At 36.8% G+C, this 18,375-nt stretch overlaps 1 protein-coding gene across 2 annotated transcripts in view; it reads right to left on the minus strand.

The window, feature by feature from the left end:
* Positions 1 to 2,794: 2,794 nt before the first annotated feature.
* Positions 2,795 to 18,375, minus strand: part of LOC144968667 (uncharacterized) — a 27,105-nt gene continuing 11,524 nt past the window's right edge. Inside the window, exons 3-8 of one of the 2 annotated variants that reach the window (XM_078907230.1) lie at positions 14,107 to 14,233; positions 13,473 to 13,798; positions 8,461 to 11,233; positions 4,755 to 4,934; positions 4,330 to 4,436; positions 2,795 to 3,646 (exon numbers count right to left, since the gene is read on the minus strand). In XM_078907230.1, the coding sequence (XP_078763356.1) occupies positions 3,209 to 3,646; positions 4,330 to 4,436; positions 4,755 to 4,934; positions 8,461 to 11,233; positions 13,473 to 13,798; positions 14,107 to 14,233 (3,951 nt within the window). In that variant the 3' untranslated portion in view covers positions 2,795 to 3,208. The remainder of the gene's footprint in view (positions 3,647 to 4,329; positions 4,437 to 4,754; positions 4,935 to 8,460; positions 11,234 to 13,472; positions 13,799 to 14,106; positions 14,234 to 18,375) is intronic. The other variant, XM_078907231.1, reaches the window with a different exon arrangement.

Genomic DNA, 18,375 nt, shown 5'->3' on the forward strand with positions numbered 1-18,375 from the left:
ATGGATGGTTTAGACAACCCAAACTGTAAAACAAACTGTTACACTTTTGTTCCAAGTTTTTGATGTCGAAACCTCTGCACAGTTTGTATTAATGACTTCTTATCGAATCACACTTTTTTAGCTTACAGAAATATCTTAATTTTGTTTTCCTCAAGAAGATATGAAACCAGTCTTTCTACAAATAGCCAAAAATGCAAATGTTGCCGCATGAAGCTCTAAGAAATAATAATAAAATGGAATAGGTTTTATTATTGTTTTTTTAGTACAAGTAGCCAAGCAATATGAAAACTAAATCATACTTAAGTATATTTGTTAACAGACATTTAATATTATAGCACAAAAGTTAAAATATTTCTTGGTCAACGAATTGAATGATGCCAAGTTGGAAAAGAAAGAATGAACTGTCACTTTCTTTGGTAATCATTGAAAAAGGTCGTGTGATTTAATTTATTTCTCTGTTAGAACATTTCACAATTTTACCAGATAAATGACATATGGATGGATAATTGGTATGACTAACATTTACCCTTTGGTGTGATCTACAGCTTGACTACTGGTGAGACTCTCCCCTTGTCATGACTTTCCTGTAATACATGCATCTTTGTAACATTCCTTAAATTTACAACCAGCTTATTACATAACAAAAGAGTGAAAATAACTTTCGTTTTTTAAAAAGGGATAGAAACATGATTCAAACCTCTCACAATTACTTGCTTGAATACAAATTCTATGCGACCACGCCATGATTTCAGTCTGCCTCTATCCTCCACCGTCTACATCACAAAGTTCACATTCTGGTGTTGTTCTATCTATCCGTGTAAATAACTCTCCTTTACCGTACAATGAATCATAAAAATGATGGAACTGTGTTTTTAGTCCACCAGTGGACTGAAAACATAGCAGTGTATTCAGTCCACGGGAAATAAAAACATTTAAAAAGGACCAAATTTCAGGCGCCAGATTTCGACAACTCTCAATCAAGACTTTTCGAGAGTAAATAAAACGCTGTAAATGATATTATTAATCCGTTGAATTGCCATAAATTTTATGCCTGTCCATTTCTGATGATGCTTATAATAGGCTCAGTAACAAATGTCATCAGTATCGATTAAGGTAAGTATAGACAATATTTGGTCCTTTTAAAAAAGTTTTATTTCCGGTGGACTGAATACTCAGCTGTGTTTTCAGTCCATTGGCGGACTGAAAACACAGTTCCAAAAATGATTTAACTATTAAAATAACTTGATATGTTTTTCAATATACATTATCACTATGGGAACAGTTTTATCAAGATTTTTATTAACATATTTATATCCATTTCATCACTTTGTTATCATTATTTATACTGGTAAAATAATTATGATTATCAGTGTTATAATTCAATCATTATAACTTTGGAGAATGTAGTATTCATAAATCATAAATAGAAATCACATTTAAAATAATTTAAATTTTCTCCTAAAACAGGCAAAGTTCGGTGATCAAAACACTTTCTAATGGGTGAAACATTTCATTATGCCATGGGTTAGACACTACAACACTCAAACTGTGTTAGGCCTAGAAATAATGCAAATGTTGCTGCTTGAAGTCATAGAATAGAATAGAAGTGTCATTTAATTAACAAAGACAACTCATTGGGCACATGTCTCAGATTTCATGTTTTGTTGATAAAGGGAAAAACCAACACGTCCACAACATTTGTCTTTGTAATCTAAATGGAAGCTTCTATTCCAGTTTATGACCGTTATTCATTCTTAGAATCATAACCGTTTCACTCACAATTCTGTTCTTGGTGAAATTTTGTTTGTAAAGGCAACAAGAAGATTTTTGTTTAAAAAAAAAAAAAAAAAAAAAGAGAGAGAGAGAGAGAGAGAGAGAGAGAGAGAGAGAGAGAGAGGGAGGGAGAGAGAGAGAGAGAGAGAGAGAGAGAGAGGAGAGAGAGAGAGAGAGAGAGAGAGAGAGAGAGAGAGAAGAGAGAGAGAGAGAAGAGAGAGAGGAGAGAGAGAGAGAGGAGAGAGAGAGAGAGAGAGAGAGAGAGAGAGAGAGGAGAGAGAGGAGAGAGAGAAGAGAAGAGAGAGAGAGAGAGAGAGAGGAGAGAGAGAGAGGAGAGAGAGAGAGAGAGAGAGAGAGAGAGAGAGAGAGAGAGAGAGAGAGAGAGAGAGAGAGAGGAGAGAGAGAGAGAGGAGGAGAGAGAGAGAGAGAGAAGAGAGAGAGAGAGAGAGAGAGAGAGAGGAGAGAGAGAGAGAGAGAGAGAGAGAGAGAGAGAGAGAGAGAGAGAGAGAGAGGAGAGAGAGAGAGAGAGAGAGAGAGAGAGAGGAGAGGGAGGAGAGGAGAAGGAGAGAGAGAGAGAGAGAGAGAGAGAGAGAGAGAGAGAGAGAGAGAGGAGAGAGAGAGAGAGAGGAGAGAGAGAGAGAGAGAGGAGAGAGAGAGAGAGGAGAGAGAGAGGAGAGAGAGAGAGAGGAGAGAGAGAGAGAGAGAGAGGAGAGGAGAGAGGAGAGGAGAGGAGAGAGAGAGAGAGAGAGAGAGAGAGAGAGAGAGAGAGGAGAGAGAAGAGAGAGAGGAGAGAGAGAGAGAGAGAGAGAGAGAGAGAGAGAGAGAGAGAGAGGGGGGGGGGTAAAAGAAGTTAAGTATGCACAGGAATGAAGTTAAGATCCTAGCAATAGGACAGATAGTCCAAAACTTCTGTTGTTTTTTTAAATCAAATTATGCCCAAAACTGTCATCACTTTCGTTTTCATTCAAATGATGAGGTAACCATTTCATAGGTAAATAAAATATAGATCTTCAGTCAACCATAATTAGAGAGTTATATTCAAGATAAAATGTAAAAATAAAAGAACTTGGAATTGATGTTAAATGTGGACGTGAATACTAAGCGGATAGAAGCTGTGGATTGTAAAAAGTAAAGTACAAAAATAAATATAACAGCTTTAAAAAAAAAATTTTTTTTAAATGCCAAACTTGGAATGTCTCGACTCAAAACCCTTTTTCAGTCAAAAACAAATACAGTTAAAACATTAATACATAACTTTAGATCCAGACAAACTGCAGATAATTTTTTGGCACCTCTACTTGGCAAATATGCTATCGTGATGTATTAATGATTTAACTGCTTTTCTTACTGGCTGAAGAAGGGTTTGACCCAAAATGTTCCGAGTTTAGCATTTTGTTCTTTTTTGAAACTGTTAGATTCTTTTATGTGCATTCCTTTAAACGTAGACAGGGGAATTGGTTTCCGATGAATCAGGAGGAGGAAGTTGTGGGGGCAAAGCTGCCGTCGCACCATCGTCAAAGAAACGTCGAAATGTGAATTCATAAAAGGCGTGTTCGGGTAGTTTCCCATTTTCATGTTTGGAATGATCCTTCTTGGAACAGTCCGAGTCGCTGGTCTGTAGCTTTTCAGGGTCGACGGGATCAAAATTGGATGTATCCGTCATGGAGCGAATGGTGGGTTTATACGGGGCAGGCTGACGACGCAGGCCTTCAAAGTTGATTCCATCAAAAAAGAGATGATCCTTCACCTGGCTGGCCCCTTCTTTCCCCAGTCTAGTGTCAGAGCCCTGAAGTAACCGCACTATAAAATTAGAAGTGGCTTGTGAAATGTTGGAGTCGTGTCGAATGCATAGAGTCTCTTTCCAATTGATAACCTGCATGAGAAATAAAAAAGTGTAAATTGACTTTCAAGAGGAATGAAAAGAGAATATGAATTATTTTTTTTAAAAGAGAAGAACTTGAAAGTGCAGAAATGACAAATGTTGCTTGAATTTTACTTAAAAGCTCTAAAATTAAGGAAATTTTTATGAAGCTAATAAATTATTTAAAAATCTTTTTAAAAAATAATAATTGTGCTTTTTCCAAATAGATGCAATCTTTGTTTTAAAAAAAAACAACAACAAAAAAACAATTGATAATCAAATCTTATTAAATTATCTACGTTTTGTTTATGAGACGATTTCAAAAGCATTAAAAATGATGAACATTGTAATTCTAAAATTGAATCAAAATTCTAGAGATGAAGCCAGTTGGAATCTATTTATTCTTTTTTTTTTTTTAAGTGAGCACAATATGCTCTTAATGTGCACAAATTCATTACAATAAAAAGTTTCAACCCAACAGTAACACTTAACATGTCAGAAAAGACATGATCTGTAAGGATCTTTCACATTTTATTTTTCGACAAATACAACACTGTTCCCCGCCAGATACTCATTTTACACCTGTTGATTTAAGTAAAGGACTCAAATTAACATCATCCGAAGTGGGACTTGAACCAGGAATCTACAAGTCAGAAATTGAGTATCATGATACAATGCTACAAAATTGCACTAACCTTGTACTGTGTTTCTGCTGGAGTGCTGGCGTAGAAAGGAGGGGATCCAATAACCATCTCATACAGAATGACACCTACACTCCACCAATCACAAGCTTTGGTGTAGCCTAAGAAAGAAAAATTCAAGAATTTGAGGATGTAACAGGGGGAGGGAAGGGTAATTTTTTTTTTCCCCTTTAATGGTCATAGCAATAATGTTTCCAATTCATTAATTAAACTATTTTTTTCCCTTAATTTCTCAAAACTGGTGAAAGTAATTTCAGACCAAAGTGTTGCTTATTGAAAATTATATTTCTGATTGATAAAAAAGGCATGGCTATTGAACAAAGGAATGATAACAAACAGTCATGAAATGCCTTTGAAAAATAAGAAATAACATTGAATGGGAGTATTATATTCTAAAAAACATGAACAAAGACCCGTACCTTGACGTAAGAGCACTTCAGGTGCTATGTAATTAGGTGTGCCAACCAAGGAGTGAGCTAAGCAACGCTTTTGTTCTCGTTGTCTGCGCTGTTCTAGAGGCTTGAGGATTTCACATCGACACTGGTCATCTAACTGGCAAAGGCTGACTTCCATCGAATCTTGTCGGGCATGTGTACCATCTAGCAATGAAGACAAAATAATTCAATATTAATACATCATACAATAATTATAATTGTTGTTGAGCGCTCTACCAAAGTGCTCAGAGTGCTTTATAGGAACATCAACACATTTATTAGTTTAGGAAATGGAAAAGAACAAAGTCTTAAGAACGCTTTTTAAACGTTTCCCTGATGAAAAATATAATTCTTTGGACGTTTATTCCAGAGCATTGGGATGTTTCTAGAAAAAGTGCATCCTCCACATAACATGTAAGAGTATGGGAGCTCTTTCCAAGAGTAGCCAGTAATTTTTTTTCAATTGTATGACGAGCAAAGGGATCGGGTTGGTGTATATACATTTAATTTGTTGTAAACTTAAGTTGGTTTACATGTGTTAAGACATTTGAAGGACAAAACACCAAAATTTTGTGTAATATTACTTCTTACTTAACTGGAAATAGACCTGCCAAGCTGAAAACATCAAATTTAGTATGTCAATTCAATGTCAATTTTTAGTAATTTGACAAAAAAATTAGTAATTTCTGAAAATTAAACAAACCATTCAAAGGTCTTTTTCTTGAGATCTGCTTGCAAATTATAATTTATACTTTTACTCCCAGTGGCGATAAAACTATTTACATTATATACTCACAAAATAAACAAATGTCACTCTTTAAAAAATATATTATTTTGCCTTTCCTGTACTATACTAATACTAATGCTCTATTTACAGGGTGGAAAATTCTCAACATGTCTAGTAATTTCTACACTGAACTGTCTTTTGTGTAAATTTGTAATTTTCCATACAATTTCATATTTTCGTAATTGGCCATGAAATTTGTCTAAAATTCGTAAAATTACAAAAAATTGTATGAATCAGCAGGTATTTATGGAATCCAATGAAGTTCTTTTAGTTAGAAGAGGTGACGTATTATGTTTTTTTGCTGCATTTAAACCAATTATCTCATCTAGATAACATGTCATTTCAACATTTATATCAAATGTCTCCACACTTAAAATAAGACAACAAATAGCTTTACCAGAAGCATCAATATTGTCATTTTGTTTTGTTTTTGTTGTTTTGTGTGTGTGTTTGTGTGTGTGTGGGGGGGGGGGGGGGGGGAGGGGGAGGGGGTGATAATTATAACTACAATAAATCTTTATCTATAAATTATGATAATATGATTTTGACCATTCCACCATGAATTGAATTCAAATAAATGTTTACATTTTCTTCTTAAGAAGTTCTTTACTAACCATAACTCATTTTACAGTGACATGTCATCAGTTTATGCAAATAATCATTTGATTTATCTTAAGTTTTACACAAAACAAAATATTATTTTTTAATTCTAAACATTTTTATGGGGGGGGGGGGGGGGTATTAGATAAGTTTTCATCTCCCATACAAAATACATAATGAATTAATCTTATTACAAAATGATCTGATGGACATAACAATGACGATACAACATGCGAGTCTGGCAAGGAAGACAAAATCAATGAATCGTATCTTGATGACATGCCATTTCTACATTTTCATTTCATAAATCACACATGGCCTGCATATACAACACTTAGTAAGGTGACAGCAAAACATTAAAAATGTCTTCAATACACATAAAAAGATGACAACCAAATGAAGACATACACACTTATAATGGTGACAACAAAGCATTAAATGCCTTTCATGACTTATTAAAGTGACATCAAAATATTAAATGTTTTGCATAAGCTTTAAATTTAAAGGTGACAACAAAACATTAAATGTCTTGCATAAAATTATAAAGGTGACAACAAAACATAAAATGTCTTGCATACACCCTTATATTTATAAAGGTGTCAATAAAACATTAAATGTCTTGCATACACTTGTAAAGGTGACAACAAAACATCAAATGTCTGAGATTATACTTATAAAACTGACTTCAAAACATTAAAGGCTTTTCAGACACTTATCAGTGATGATACTCACAAAAAGTCAAAAAGGAGGAAAAGTCGGAAAAACGGAAAACTCACCAAGAACATTCTTGCACCACAGGAAAGTAGGCAGGATGACTTCTTTTGAGTACAATTTTAAAACGCCCAGAGTCCAGTAAAAGGAGGAAATTTTTATATATATATATATATATATTTTTTTTTTAAAAGGAGGTATTTTTTAAAGATTTATTATAATATTTAAAAAAAAAAGTAAAAGGAGGAAATGAAGGAAATATCCGCGGATCGAGGATCTGAGGAGGAAAACCGAGGAAAGGAAAGAAAACCGCGGATTTCCGCGGATCCGCGGAAAAGTATCATCACTGACTTATAAAGGTGACAACAAAACATTAAATGTCCGTCATACTCAAAGGTGACAATAAAACAGAAACATGGCTTGACTAGTGTTCAAAAGAAGATTGAATCTAGGGAATTTGATTACATGCAATAATTTTATCTACAATTTTACATAGGAATTTATCTTTTTCTGTGATATGTTAGGAGCAGGCACTGAAAAGGTGCATAGGAAACAGTGCATGACAATACAGATAACGAATAGATCAGCCTTCCTCTATTCCATTTTTAGACTTCCTCAAAGGTTTGTCATTTCTTGATTTCTTCCTCCACTTTGTGAGAACATTCAAAAGTATTGCACATACCTCCAAAAGGTCTGAGTTCAAGCCCCATATTAAGGCCCTGTAGCCAGGTACTCATTTTCATCCAATTTGAGTGGGGTAATGTGTGCTAAGTGCCTTACAGAAATACACAACGTTAGGAGCAGAATTTCCAATACATTAGGTGACCCCATCATTGAAAAATAATTGATTTTTAAAGATTATTACGACAAGATTTAAAATGAAACGACATACAGTGTGGAACAAAACATAGCTTGACATTTTTTAAAAGAAGCAAGGAAAAGTGAGCATATATATGAGCTTTTTAAAAACCTTAGCTATTTCTCTCTCAAGCTGGTTTTCTATTGACGCACTAAGTGTGAGACTTTAGAACATTTTCAACATGCTGTTCCATGTAAAATTTGAATGCCTCTCGCGAGTACATGTGCACTTTGGTATCTGACCTCAATTGATCTCTTTCTTTAGCTTCCATGTTTCATTTAGGCCTCTTTGTCTTGAAAACCATCCAATTGATTCATTTAAATGAACAGACAATATTATGTACTTTACTTTACACCTTTATTTTACAGACCTGCCTGCTTCATAGTGTAAAAGTTAATTGTTTTCAGGCAGAAAAAATAATAACTAACTTATAACCAACCAATCCGTAGTAAATAGATTAGAAAATGCTTCAAATTCAGAATTATATATGCTCTGGCACCAAACCTTCTTTTTCAACATGTTCTATTGAATTAAAAGTCTCTATGAAGCTTTGCGCTTGAAGCTAGAAATTTGTAGAACTACCAATTTTAGATACTAGTAGATGGGTCTGATTTTATATCTAATCACCGGGAGTATTATCAGTATTTACTTATCCTGAGAACGACTGGATTTGTTTTGACTAAACTGTGGAAAATGTTATCATGCAATACAATATATATCTAGAAATGGCTCACCTTTCTGATAATAAATAGAATTATGAGTCCATCGGAAACCAGTACAAAGTCCAAAATCCGTCAACTTGATGTGTCCTTCCTGGTCAATGAGGATATTATCCGGCTTGATATCCCTGTGGATGAATCCCATCCGGTGCACACTCTCAATAGCCAGGACCAACTCGGCTATGTAAAAACGAGCCAGATTTTCTGGTAATATCTCCATTCGAATGAGTAATCCCATCAAATCCCCACCTGGAACGTAATCCATCACAAAGTAAAGATTATCATGATCCTGGAAGGAATAGTAGAGTTTCACTACCCACTCATTGTCCGCCTCCGCTAGAATATCACGTTCTGCTTTCACATGGGCTACTTGGTTTCGTTTTATAACATTGCTCTTCTGTAGTGTTTTCATGGCGTACAAATTCCCAACATCTTTCTTCCTCACTAATGCCACTTCTCCAAAGGCACCAACACCAAGTGTTTTAATCTTTTCAAACATAGATGAGTCCATTTTGGCTCTTTTTAAACGGATATAGTTTGATTCTTTCTGGTGTAACATTTTTCTCATCTGACAAGCAGCCTCATCTGATAAATTAGCCTTCGCCATTTCTTTCTCGAGCTGAAGTTTTCTATTGACGCGCTGAGTGTGAGACTTTAGAACATTTTCAACATGCTGTTCCATGTAAAATTTGAATGCCTGTGGTGAATACACGCGCACTTTGGTATCTGACCTCAATTGATCTCTTTCTTTGGCTTCCATGTTTCGTTCAGGAAGTGGTGACATGCATCGATGTTTCTCCTGATTGGAGGATTTCCCAGGAGCTGGACTGGGAGACTGGCTGACAATGCTGGTATCTGTGTCCGTTTCTTCTGTTTCAGATGAAAGCACACTATTAGGAGGCTGGCCACTTTTACTATTGCTGTTTATCAGGGAGTGGTTGTTTGAATTACTATTGCTTTCCATTTGCGGTAGATTGCTGCTTGCCATGTTGTTATTACCAATGGTGACATTTGAAGATGATAATGACGAAGGTAGAGGTGGTTGTTGTTGAGCATACAGAGAGGAGGTGGTTGAGGCACTGGGGTGGGGTGGCGGGGGTGGAAGAGGTCCTGTTATGTGAACTGGGGATGAAGGAGATGGAGAGGAAGAGGAAGAGCTTTGATCCTGCTGGGTAAATTTTGAGGGAAGATGAGAAGGTGGAACGTGTTTTGGCATTGAGGCATGAGGAAGAATAGCTTGGTGGTGATTGATAAATTGTGGGTCTGAATCTAGGGGTGGGGTGGTGGGTTTGATGGGGACACGTGGAGGAAGTAGAGGGGGAGGAGGTGGGTTGATGTGATGAGGGGAGGGCTGAGCTATTAACCGACCAGGGTAAGGTGGGGGAAGTCGGTCTGGGATGTCAGAGTTTGTAGAGGGAGAGGAAGTTGTTGATAAAACGGACAGAGGAGATTGGTTAGTCACTCGAGAAACAGGGGAGTCTGACCTTGGTGTTGATATAGATGGATCTGTGAATGGGTTTGGGGTATGGGTGGGGGGTTTCATACCGGGTATGTTGTTGATATTGTTGTTGTTGAGTAGGTGGTTTGTTGGGGAGAAAAGATTTTGTCTGGCTTTTGCACTGAGAATAGTGGGTTGACCAGTGGATGCTGAAGCCAAGGCAGCGAGTTGTTCTGGTGTCAAATTGCCATCCTGGTTAGCCGTGGAGCGAAGTAAATGGGGCGGATAGTTGGGTTGGGAATGAGAGATGTGAATATTATTGACATTAACCTCTCGTTTGCCAGTCATGACGACAGCGCGGGACGAGTGGGACACTGGGAATGCTGTGGAGGGCACCGGTTGTGGGTTGGCGGTGGGGGGTTTGTGGTGATGGGCTGCTAGATGGTTTGTTGATGGTGGCTTCTGTTGCTGCTGTGGTAAGCTGTTGATACCACCTGTAGCCACACCAGTAGGGGGTGTTGGGGGTACTATGGGGATGGTGGCTGTTTGTGGCATTGGCTTTTGGACCTCTTTACTTTTCACAGACTTCATGATGACAGGCAAATGGCTGGAATCCATTGGCATACAAGTCGCTGACACAGCCTTGTTGGCCACCACTTTCTTCTGGTTGTCTGACATGGCCATCGTGTTGCCAGAATGTTCTGAATGGGTTGTGATTAAAGCAGTGGCAGCAGGGATGGAAATGCCAAGCCTTGCCGCTTGAATCTGTGCCTGGGCCTGACTGTAAGGAGGTGGTGGGCCCTGAGGAAAGTTGTGCTGGACAGAGGAACTACCACAAGAAGAAGGAGCTGGGCTGGGGCTGTTTGAAGAGTTGGACCCAGCTGCACTGAGAATGGAGTGTAACTGTTGGGAGAGTAATGGGCTGGGAGCAGGTGTATTGGAAGCACTAGTGTTGTTGGTATTATTTGTGGTGCCAATCATCATTGTAGACTGTTGTTGCTGGCAGTTGATGCTTGGAACTGGGCTGACACCTCGCTGACCTAAAAATGGCCCACCATTCACTTGGGGAGGTTGTTGTGGTTGAGGCTGTTGAGGGGAAACATGGTGTGACTGGTGATGCTTATGTTGATGTTGTTGTTGTTGCTGTTGGTGGTGCTGAATGGAGTAATATGACTGGTGAGATGGTTGGGGTGAAATGAGCTGTATCAGCTGTTTGACATGACCCTGTGGAATATCTGATTGGTCCAGGACTGCATTGTGTGGGTGGAGTCCTGTCTGAGCTCCACCCATTTTACCCTTGTTGATGTGGCTGCCACTCAGCACAGGCCCTGTTGATTGGTTGGAGAGTGACTGAAAATAGAAATAGACAATTTGTTTACAATAAGGATTTTAACAAAACAATAGATCTGAGAGACTTTCTGACAATATGACTTGTCTACAACTTGTGTCAAGATATAACAAATTGTGACCCATCGTTTCTAAACAGTATTACATCAGGGTGAGCCACATGACGTAAAGTGAATTACAGTTAAAGTGAACTGAATTGTGCATTTTACTTTTCTTTCTTTTTTTTGTTTTGCTTCTTATAACTTATAGTTTTTCTTCTTACTAGCACAATAAATCTTGGCACTTGTCTCATATTTCTGACTAAACATTCAGTTTTCCTCATGCAAACCATCACGACTTAATAGCTATTTGAGACAATGGTTTACAACATACGTAGTCAATCATTTCCAGCAATCCTTATTCATGGCAATGCCAGAACAGTTGTAATTTATCACAGTGAATACCAAGCTGATAGATGCTGTCAACTGTAACAAGTCATGTACAAACATTAATATCACAGTTTCAAAAATAAAAAGAGCGAAATTCCAAACACAAAACATTTCAGGCTCAAAATCAATAATAAAAAGAGGAAAATGGTTAATATAAACCAGGCAGATGACAGCAAAAAAAGTTCAACAAAACATGCCAACAACTTTTCTTAATGTCTGTCCGAATCTAAAGTGATGTTTAACATATTTCCTGTTTTTGTTCCCTTTATTCCATCCCTAAGGAGAAATTTTTCTTTAGGGTTTATTCCAAGGGAAGACTGGAAAACCCAAGGCATCAGCTGCAGTGCAGCACTGCAAAGGCTAGGTAACTTGGTCAAGGCCACACAGCGCGGTGGTACCTTTTGGGTTAAAAGCAAAGATTGTACGGCTGAGCCATGCTGCTCCATGTTATTGTCTGATGAAAGGTTTTGAGCCCAAAACATTATTTGTTTGGTATTTAGTTCTTTTTTGAAAGTGTTATATTTATATTAATAATTTCTCTAAACCGAAAACGAAAAGAAACATTGGGAAAACGCCTTTTGATTTTGTAGCCGCCCAAGTTTGGAATACCCTTTGAAAGAGACATAGGATTATTTTAACTGTTTTAAATCTTTACATTGTTATAAGATTTATAAAGATTTATGTTTGTTCAAGGGATTGAGCAATGTGTATGGATGAGTAAGTCTTTGTGTACATTACTCCTCATGAGCTTGTATGACTTGCCAATTTCTTTTTGCCAAAGTTAATAGTCAGATAAGGAAAATTTAGTAATGAGCATACAAAATTAGAGGTCACTTACGATCTCATCAAAATTTCAATATAGACGGGCACTCATTGGTGCAAGAAGTCGTAAAGACTTGTTGACCAGTACATGACATAATTCTTTTCTTAAGTGGCTCAGGAATGTTGGTGGTTGATCAAAGTCCGGGAAAGACAGAAAGTCACACAAATCACCAAACTATTTCCTGTACTGTACTACTAATATCATTAAATAAAATGTATTAAATGTGACGATTTTGTAAACTCATGGTTGAGGTCTAAAATTCATAGGAATAAGAAAAATTCATAGGATTTGACAAGTTTGTGTATGTTTGTTTTTCATTTAACTGATTCTATTATTGTTCCTTCATGTAAAGCATATAGAGCATGTAGGTCATCATAGTATATTTGGTTAGATCTGACTGTTTCAATGTCCGAGACTTTTTACACAGTACAGACAAAAAAAATCGCCTTTATTTTAATGTAAACATCCAATTTCGACCACCAAAAAAAAAACTGTAGGAACTGAAGATACAATGATTTTTACTATTATTTATAAATATTGCCGCTTTAAAATGCTCTCGAATTGATATAAATTCAGAAAAGTGAATGGAGCAGGCACTTATGTTAATCATAACATGAAATGAAGTGAAAAGAGAAGTGCCAGAAGACAATAAAGGATGAAAGTTTTTTGTTGTTTTTTTTTTTTGTTGCAATGATGGGTATCAAACCTGGGACCAAACTCCACCTGTCTGCCAGCAGGACGCTCTGTAACCAATGCATCTACCAATCCAAAAAAAAATTTTTTTAAATGGCTTCAAACATTATGTTTATCTACAGCTTGTCCTCGTGAACAACTACTGAAGGGTCTTTAGAATGGATGTGTGTTGTTCAATTTGAGCCTGTATATTCATTTTAAGAAAATAACCTAATTTTCTCTCATGTCAATTTAAGATTTAACTTTAAAAACCTGATCTGGAGCAAAAGGGTCTACAGTACCATGATGATGATCTCACCTGTTGAGCAATCAGACTGGTGCTGGCAGCAGATGAAGCAATGGACAATTTGGCTGTTCCATCAATCACACCCACAGTCAGAGCTGAGGGGGTGGAGTTTGAGGACGGAGTGGGAGGATTATGACCCGCGTTGGCTGCTGTGATTGGTACCCTGGGTGGAAGAGGGGGTGGAGTCTGTAGACCATTGGCCAATAGATGACGAGTGTGAGGGGCGGAGGGAGGAGCCTGTGTCAAGCCTGGGCTGTCTGACCTAATGCTGTTAGCAGACTCGGACGTTGAGGGGCTGCGAGGTCCAAAGCTGGGCCTTGTGTGATATGTAGGGAGGACTGAAACCAAACCAAAAAAAAAAGAAAGAAAAAAAACAATGAGAATTATTGTTGTTGTGAAACAAAACTAATTTTTTTTTCATTTTTAAACATTTATTTATTTATTTATTCATTCATTTATTTGCCTATCAATTCTTTCATACATTCATCTATTTATTTATCCATTCTTTCCTCTTTTAATCAAACAAACTTACACATTTATGTAATCAGCTTTTTCCCCCCTTTTATCCATGATATAAAAAAATCAAGTACACAAACATATTGCAATTGTTCATCAAACATGAAAAAGTTGCCCTATTTTGTCTTACCCGACTGTGGCGGAGGTCCAGAGGGGTAGCAGCCATCTTTAATCATGTCCATCATGTACTGCAGAAGACGCAGGGCTGCTTCCACACTCTGGTTGGGGCTCAGACGTAAGGCGTGCACAGCTATCTCCTGCAGATGAGAGGGGGGGGGGGGGGGGATACATGAGTTGCTGGGATGAAAGTTTGAATGAGAAGTACCTGACTGCAGGATACTTACTTCGTACTTATGTACCGAATCAGCGACCAACTGAGCTCTTGCCCTTCGGATTTGTGCCATGACGTAAAAGTTAGATGTTTTTTTGTATTTGTTTCAGGTGACTATACAGTGTGTTACTGACGTTTGGATTTGGTGGGAGGATTATTAGTATTAGTAAGAAAAGGTAGGGTATGAAATGGATATAGAGTACAATATGGCCTGTTGGGGGAATAAATAAAACAATGCGATGCCCATTGAGCATGGTTAATCCGTGGTTTTGCTTAGTATAAACATTTTATATTCATTTATTTATTTTGTTGTGTTTGGTAATTGTAACCCTTAGGCTACTTCACTCCTGAGTAATTCACAATCCAGTCCTTTTTTACAAAACAAAAATAATAATAACAACAGCAATAACAACAACAACAACAAAAACAACAATAATATTGATGATGATGATGATGATGATGATGATGATGATGATGATGATGATGATGATGATGATGATGATGATGATGATAAGAAGAAGAAGAAGAAGAAGAAGAAGAAGAAGAAGAAGAAGAAGAAGAAGAAGAAGAAGAAGAAGAAGAAGAAGAAGAAGAAAAGTGTATATTTTTATAAAACGCCCACATCTAAAGCAACATGAGCGCAATTGTAAACTCCTTCCCTGACAACTTGAGAAACGCTGAGTGATGAAACATTCACATGTCAATTAGAAATCATCTGTCGCAGGAATATGGAGGACATAACTTTGTGATACAGAGCTACAACCTATCCCCATCCAATACTACACAAATGTTGCTTTTATCTTCAATGTTGAAGCTGCAGAAAAACGGATTAAATTGGATTGACTTGGAATGGTCAATAGGATGAATTAATATGACGTCACTAAGCACTAAGAGAGAGAGAGAGAGAGAGAGAGAGAGAGAGAGAGAGAGAGAGAGAGAGAGAGGGAGAGAGAGAGGGAGAGAGAGGGAGAGAGAGGGAGAGAGAGAGAGAAGGAGAGGGAGAGAGAGAGAGAGAGGGAGAGAGAGAGAGAATGAGTGTGCGTGTGTGAGTATGTGTGTGTGAGGGAGAGAGAGAGAGGGGGGGGGGTGGGGGGTTTGTAAATGATATAACTGGATTGGAATACAAGCCTTGGCAAATGGGTGGCAGGCGGGGCGGGTACTCCTGACGGCGGCGTTCCTATCCAAGCCACCGTGACACTATCTCGTGTGCATTCTCGTTTTAACATAATTTGTAATAAATCCTATCATTGTTGTCTTTGGTTATTGTTTTAACACGCATTATATATGTAAGGTGTGTTGTGTACAGGGAAGGGGTGGGGGGGGGGGGCGGACGCGGAAGGCGGATTATTGAGGTGAAATACTCGCCTTTTCTGCCGGCCAGATCAAAGCTACCAAAACACAAAACTATTTGTAACCTTTAATGTTCATAGTTCGTTGTGTCATACAAACTGGCGCAGACAGTTCGTTGAAGGAAATTGTTGAAGAAATAATCACCCAACTGGCGATCAACAAACAAAGGTAACAAAAAGCCGAGTTACGTCAAGTTCATTTTCTATTGGCAAACAAAGATACAAATAGATAATGCTCCCCTCGAAAAACAGACAGACAGACGACAGTCACTAAAAAAAACACGAGTTTTTATATGGAATAATATCCACTTAACGAGTTCAGAACGCTTTACAAACCAACAGCAACACTGGACATGTGGGAAGATATTTTTTTTTATAAAGCCTGTAATACGCGATTGTAATTTATTTTCCCTATAGACGGACCGGACCTGTTAACGGTTCAGAGTACTTATATTACACCTGTATATTATGGTGAGAAAATATGAGCAATGGGCCTATTCCAAGGACTAAACTTTACGCCGCCCACCGCGGACCTCGAACTTTCGACCTGAAGGCCGTGGACAAAGTTGAATATTATAGGAACTTCAAAAAGAACAAAATACTAAACAAGGAAATTTTTGGACTCAAAGCTTTTCTTAAGCCAATAACAAAAAAAACAGTTAAAATGTTAATGCACCACGTTAAAAACGGCAGAAAAATTCTCAGCATGTCTTATCATTGGATCAGTGATAATAATAATAATAATAATAATAATATAATAATAATAATAATAATAATAATAATAATAATAATAATAATAATAATAATAATAATAATAATAATAATAATAATAATAAATAATAATAATAATAATAATAATAATAATAATAATAATAATAATAATAATAATAATAATAATAATAATATAATAATAATAATAATAATAATAATAATAATAATTGTTTGTTTTTGCTGTTAAGGGTTTTACGGCACTTGCAACACATTAAGGTCATATCAATAAAAAGGAAAGAAAATGGCATTGTCAACAGTTTTAGAATTACAATTTAACCACCCAAGAAAAATAAGACAATGGGGAATTGGTTCAAATAGGGAACAGAAGTAGATTCCAAGATCACACAGTCAATGTACTTAGTTTGAGATCACCTAAATAGTTCATCCTGACTCACGCATAGACCCCCCCCCCCCCCCCCCTTTACGAACAACACGCTCAAATGTTTACAAATCACACACACACACACACACACACATATATATATATATATATATATATATATATATATATATATATATATATATATATATATATATATATATATATATGTGTGTGTGTGTCTCGGCCACAAAAATGTGAGTGAAAATTTTGCATTATATATATATATATATATATATATATATATATATATATATATATATATATATATATATATATATATATATATATATATATATATATAAAACATAAAATAATAGAGTGCACAACAGAGATGACTAACAAGGCAAAAAGTATCAACTCCTAAAAATCTAACTATACATTCGACTGTTTCCCTCCCAGCCACAGCATCAGGCCAGGGACAGGACAAAACCAGGACAGGACAAAACCAAGTAATCTCATTCCAAGACAAAGACAGAAAGCACGGGTCAGTTTGACCTCACCGGAATTTTTGACAGAAGTTGCCCATAAACCGAATTTTTTTTTTTTTTTTTTTTTTGCTCCAGACCCGTATTTGTTTTTTCTTTCCTCTTCTCGTTTCAACATATTATCCATTTCGGAGTGAAGCAACCTGATTTTTATCTAAAATTTGACTTTTAAAATCCGAATCTGGCCAAATTTGACCCTTGTAAAACCTGATTAACGATTAAAGTGGTATAAGTGTCAGGCCAGAGGACCATGGGACAATTTTGAAGAAATAAGCAGGGCTTGTAACAAGTTAAATAATGAGCGTTGATAAGTCGAACCATGGTATATATAAACCTGCTAACTTTCCAGAGTCAAAATTTGGGCCCACAATCTTGGCTGGTCGGCATGTATTCATGCAGCTATGGCGGTCTCCACCATAGCCATCTTGAGTACTTGCTGTCACCCGAAGCAATCAGCTTATGAGTACCAGCAGGTGTTTATCGCAATATAATATAACAATAATAATAATAATAATAATCGTGGCACCCGACAACGCATGCATGTTTTTTCTCAATCGCTGGTGTTAAAATTGTGACCGATGCTCAGGATCTTGGGGCCGATTTTTTCGCAGTGAAAGGCAAGTAATGAAATGGCTATGGTCTCTAAACGTGCATATATAAAGCGGTGGGACAAATTCACGTTTTTAAAATAGTAGTCACCAAAATACAAAATACACTACACATCACTATTAACGATGTCTTTATAAAATGTGTATGTTGCATTGTCGACTATTGTGTTATTAACATCTGAGAAGGCGTGTTTGCTATCCAGATTGTTGGACGAAAAGTGAGTTGATTTTACTCATTTATAATCCTCAGGAATTTCTGTACTTGATGTTTATAATGGACAGATAGAGTTGAGGGTGTGGCCATAAGTTAAACCTGGGTACTATCCACCCGAAACCATCACATTGAAAGAATCAAAGGGGCAATAATAATACTTGATGTCATAAATCGATGAAAACTGTTGAAAACTTAGTGTAGATCTGAAATCCTTAAAGTAATTAAGTGAATACATTTCGAATGCAACGTTTGGCGTAAA

The sequence above is a fragment of the Berghia stephanieae genome, chromosome 3 (assembly GCF_034508935.2).
Source record: "Berghia stephanieae isolate SIO BIC M18660-M18661 chromosome 3, UCSD_Bste_1.3, whole genome shotgun sequence".
In the NCBI taxonomy this organism is placed as follows: Eukaryota; Metazoa; Mollusca; class Gastropoda; order Nudibranchia; family Aeolidiidae; genus Berghia; species Berghia stephanieae.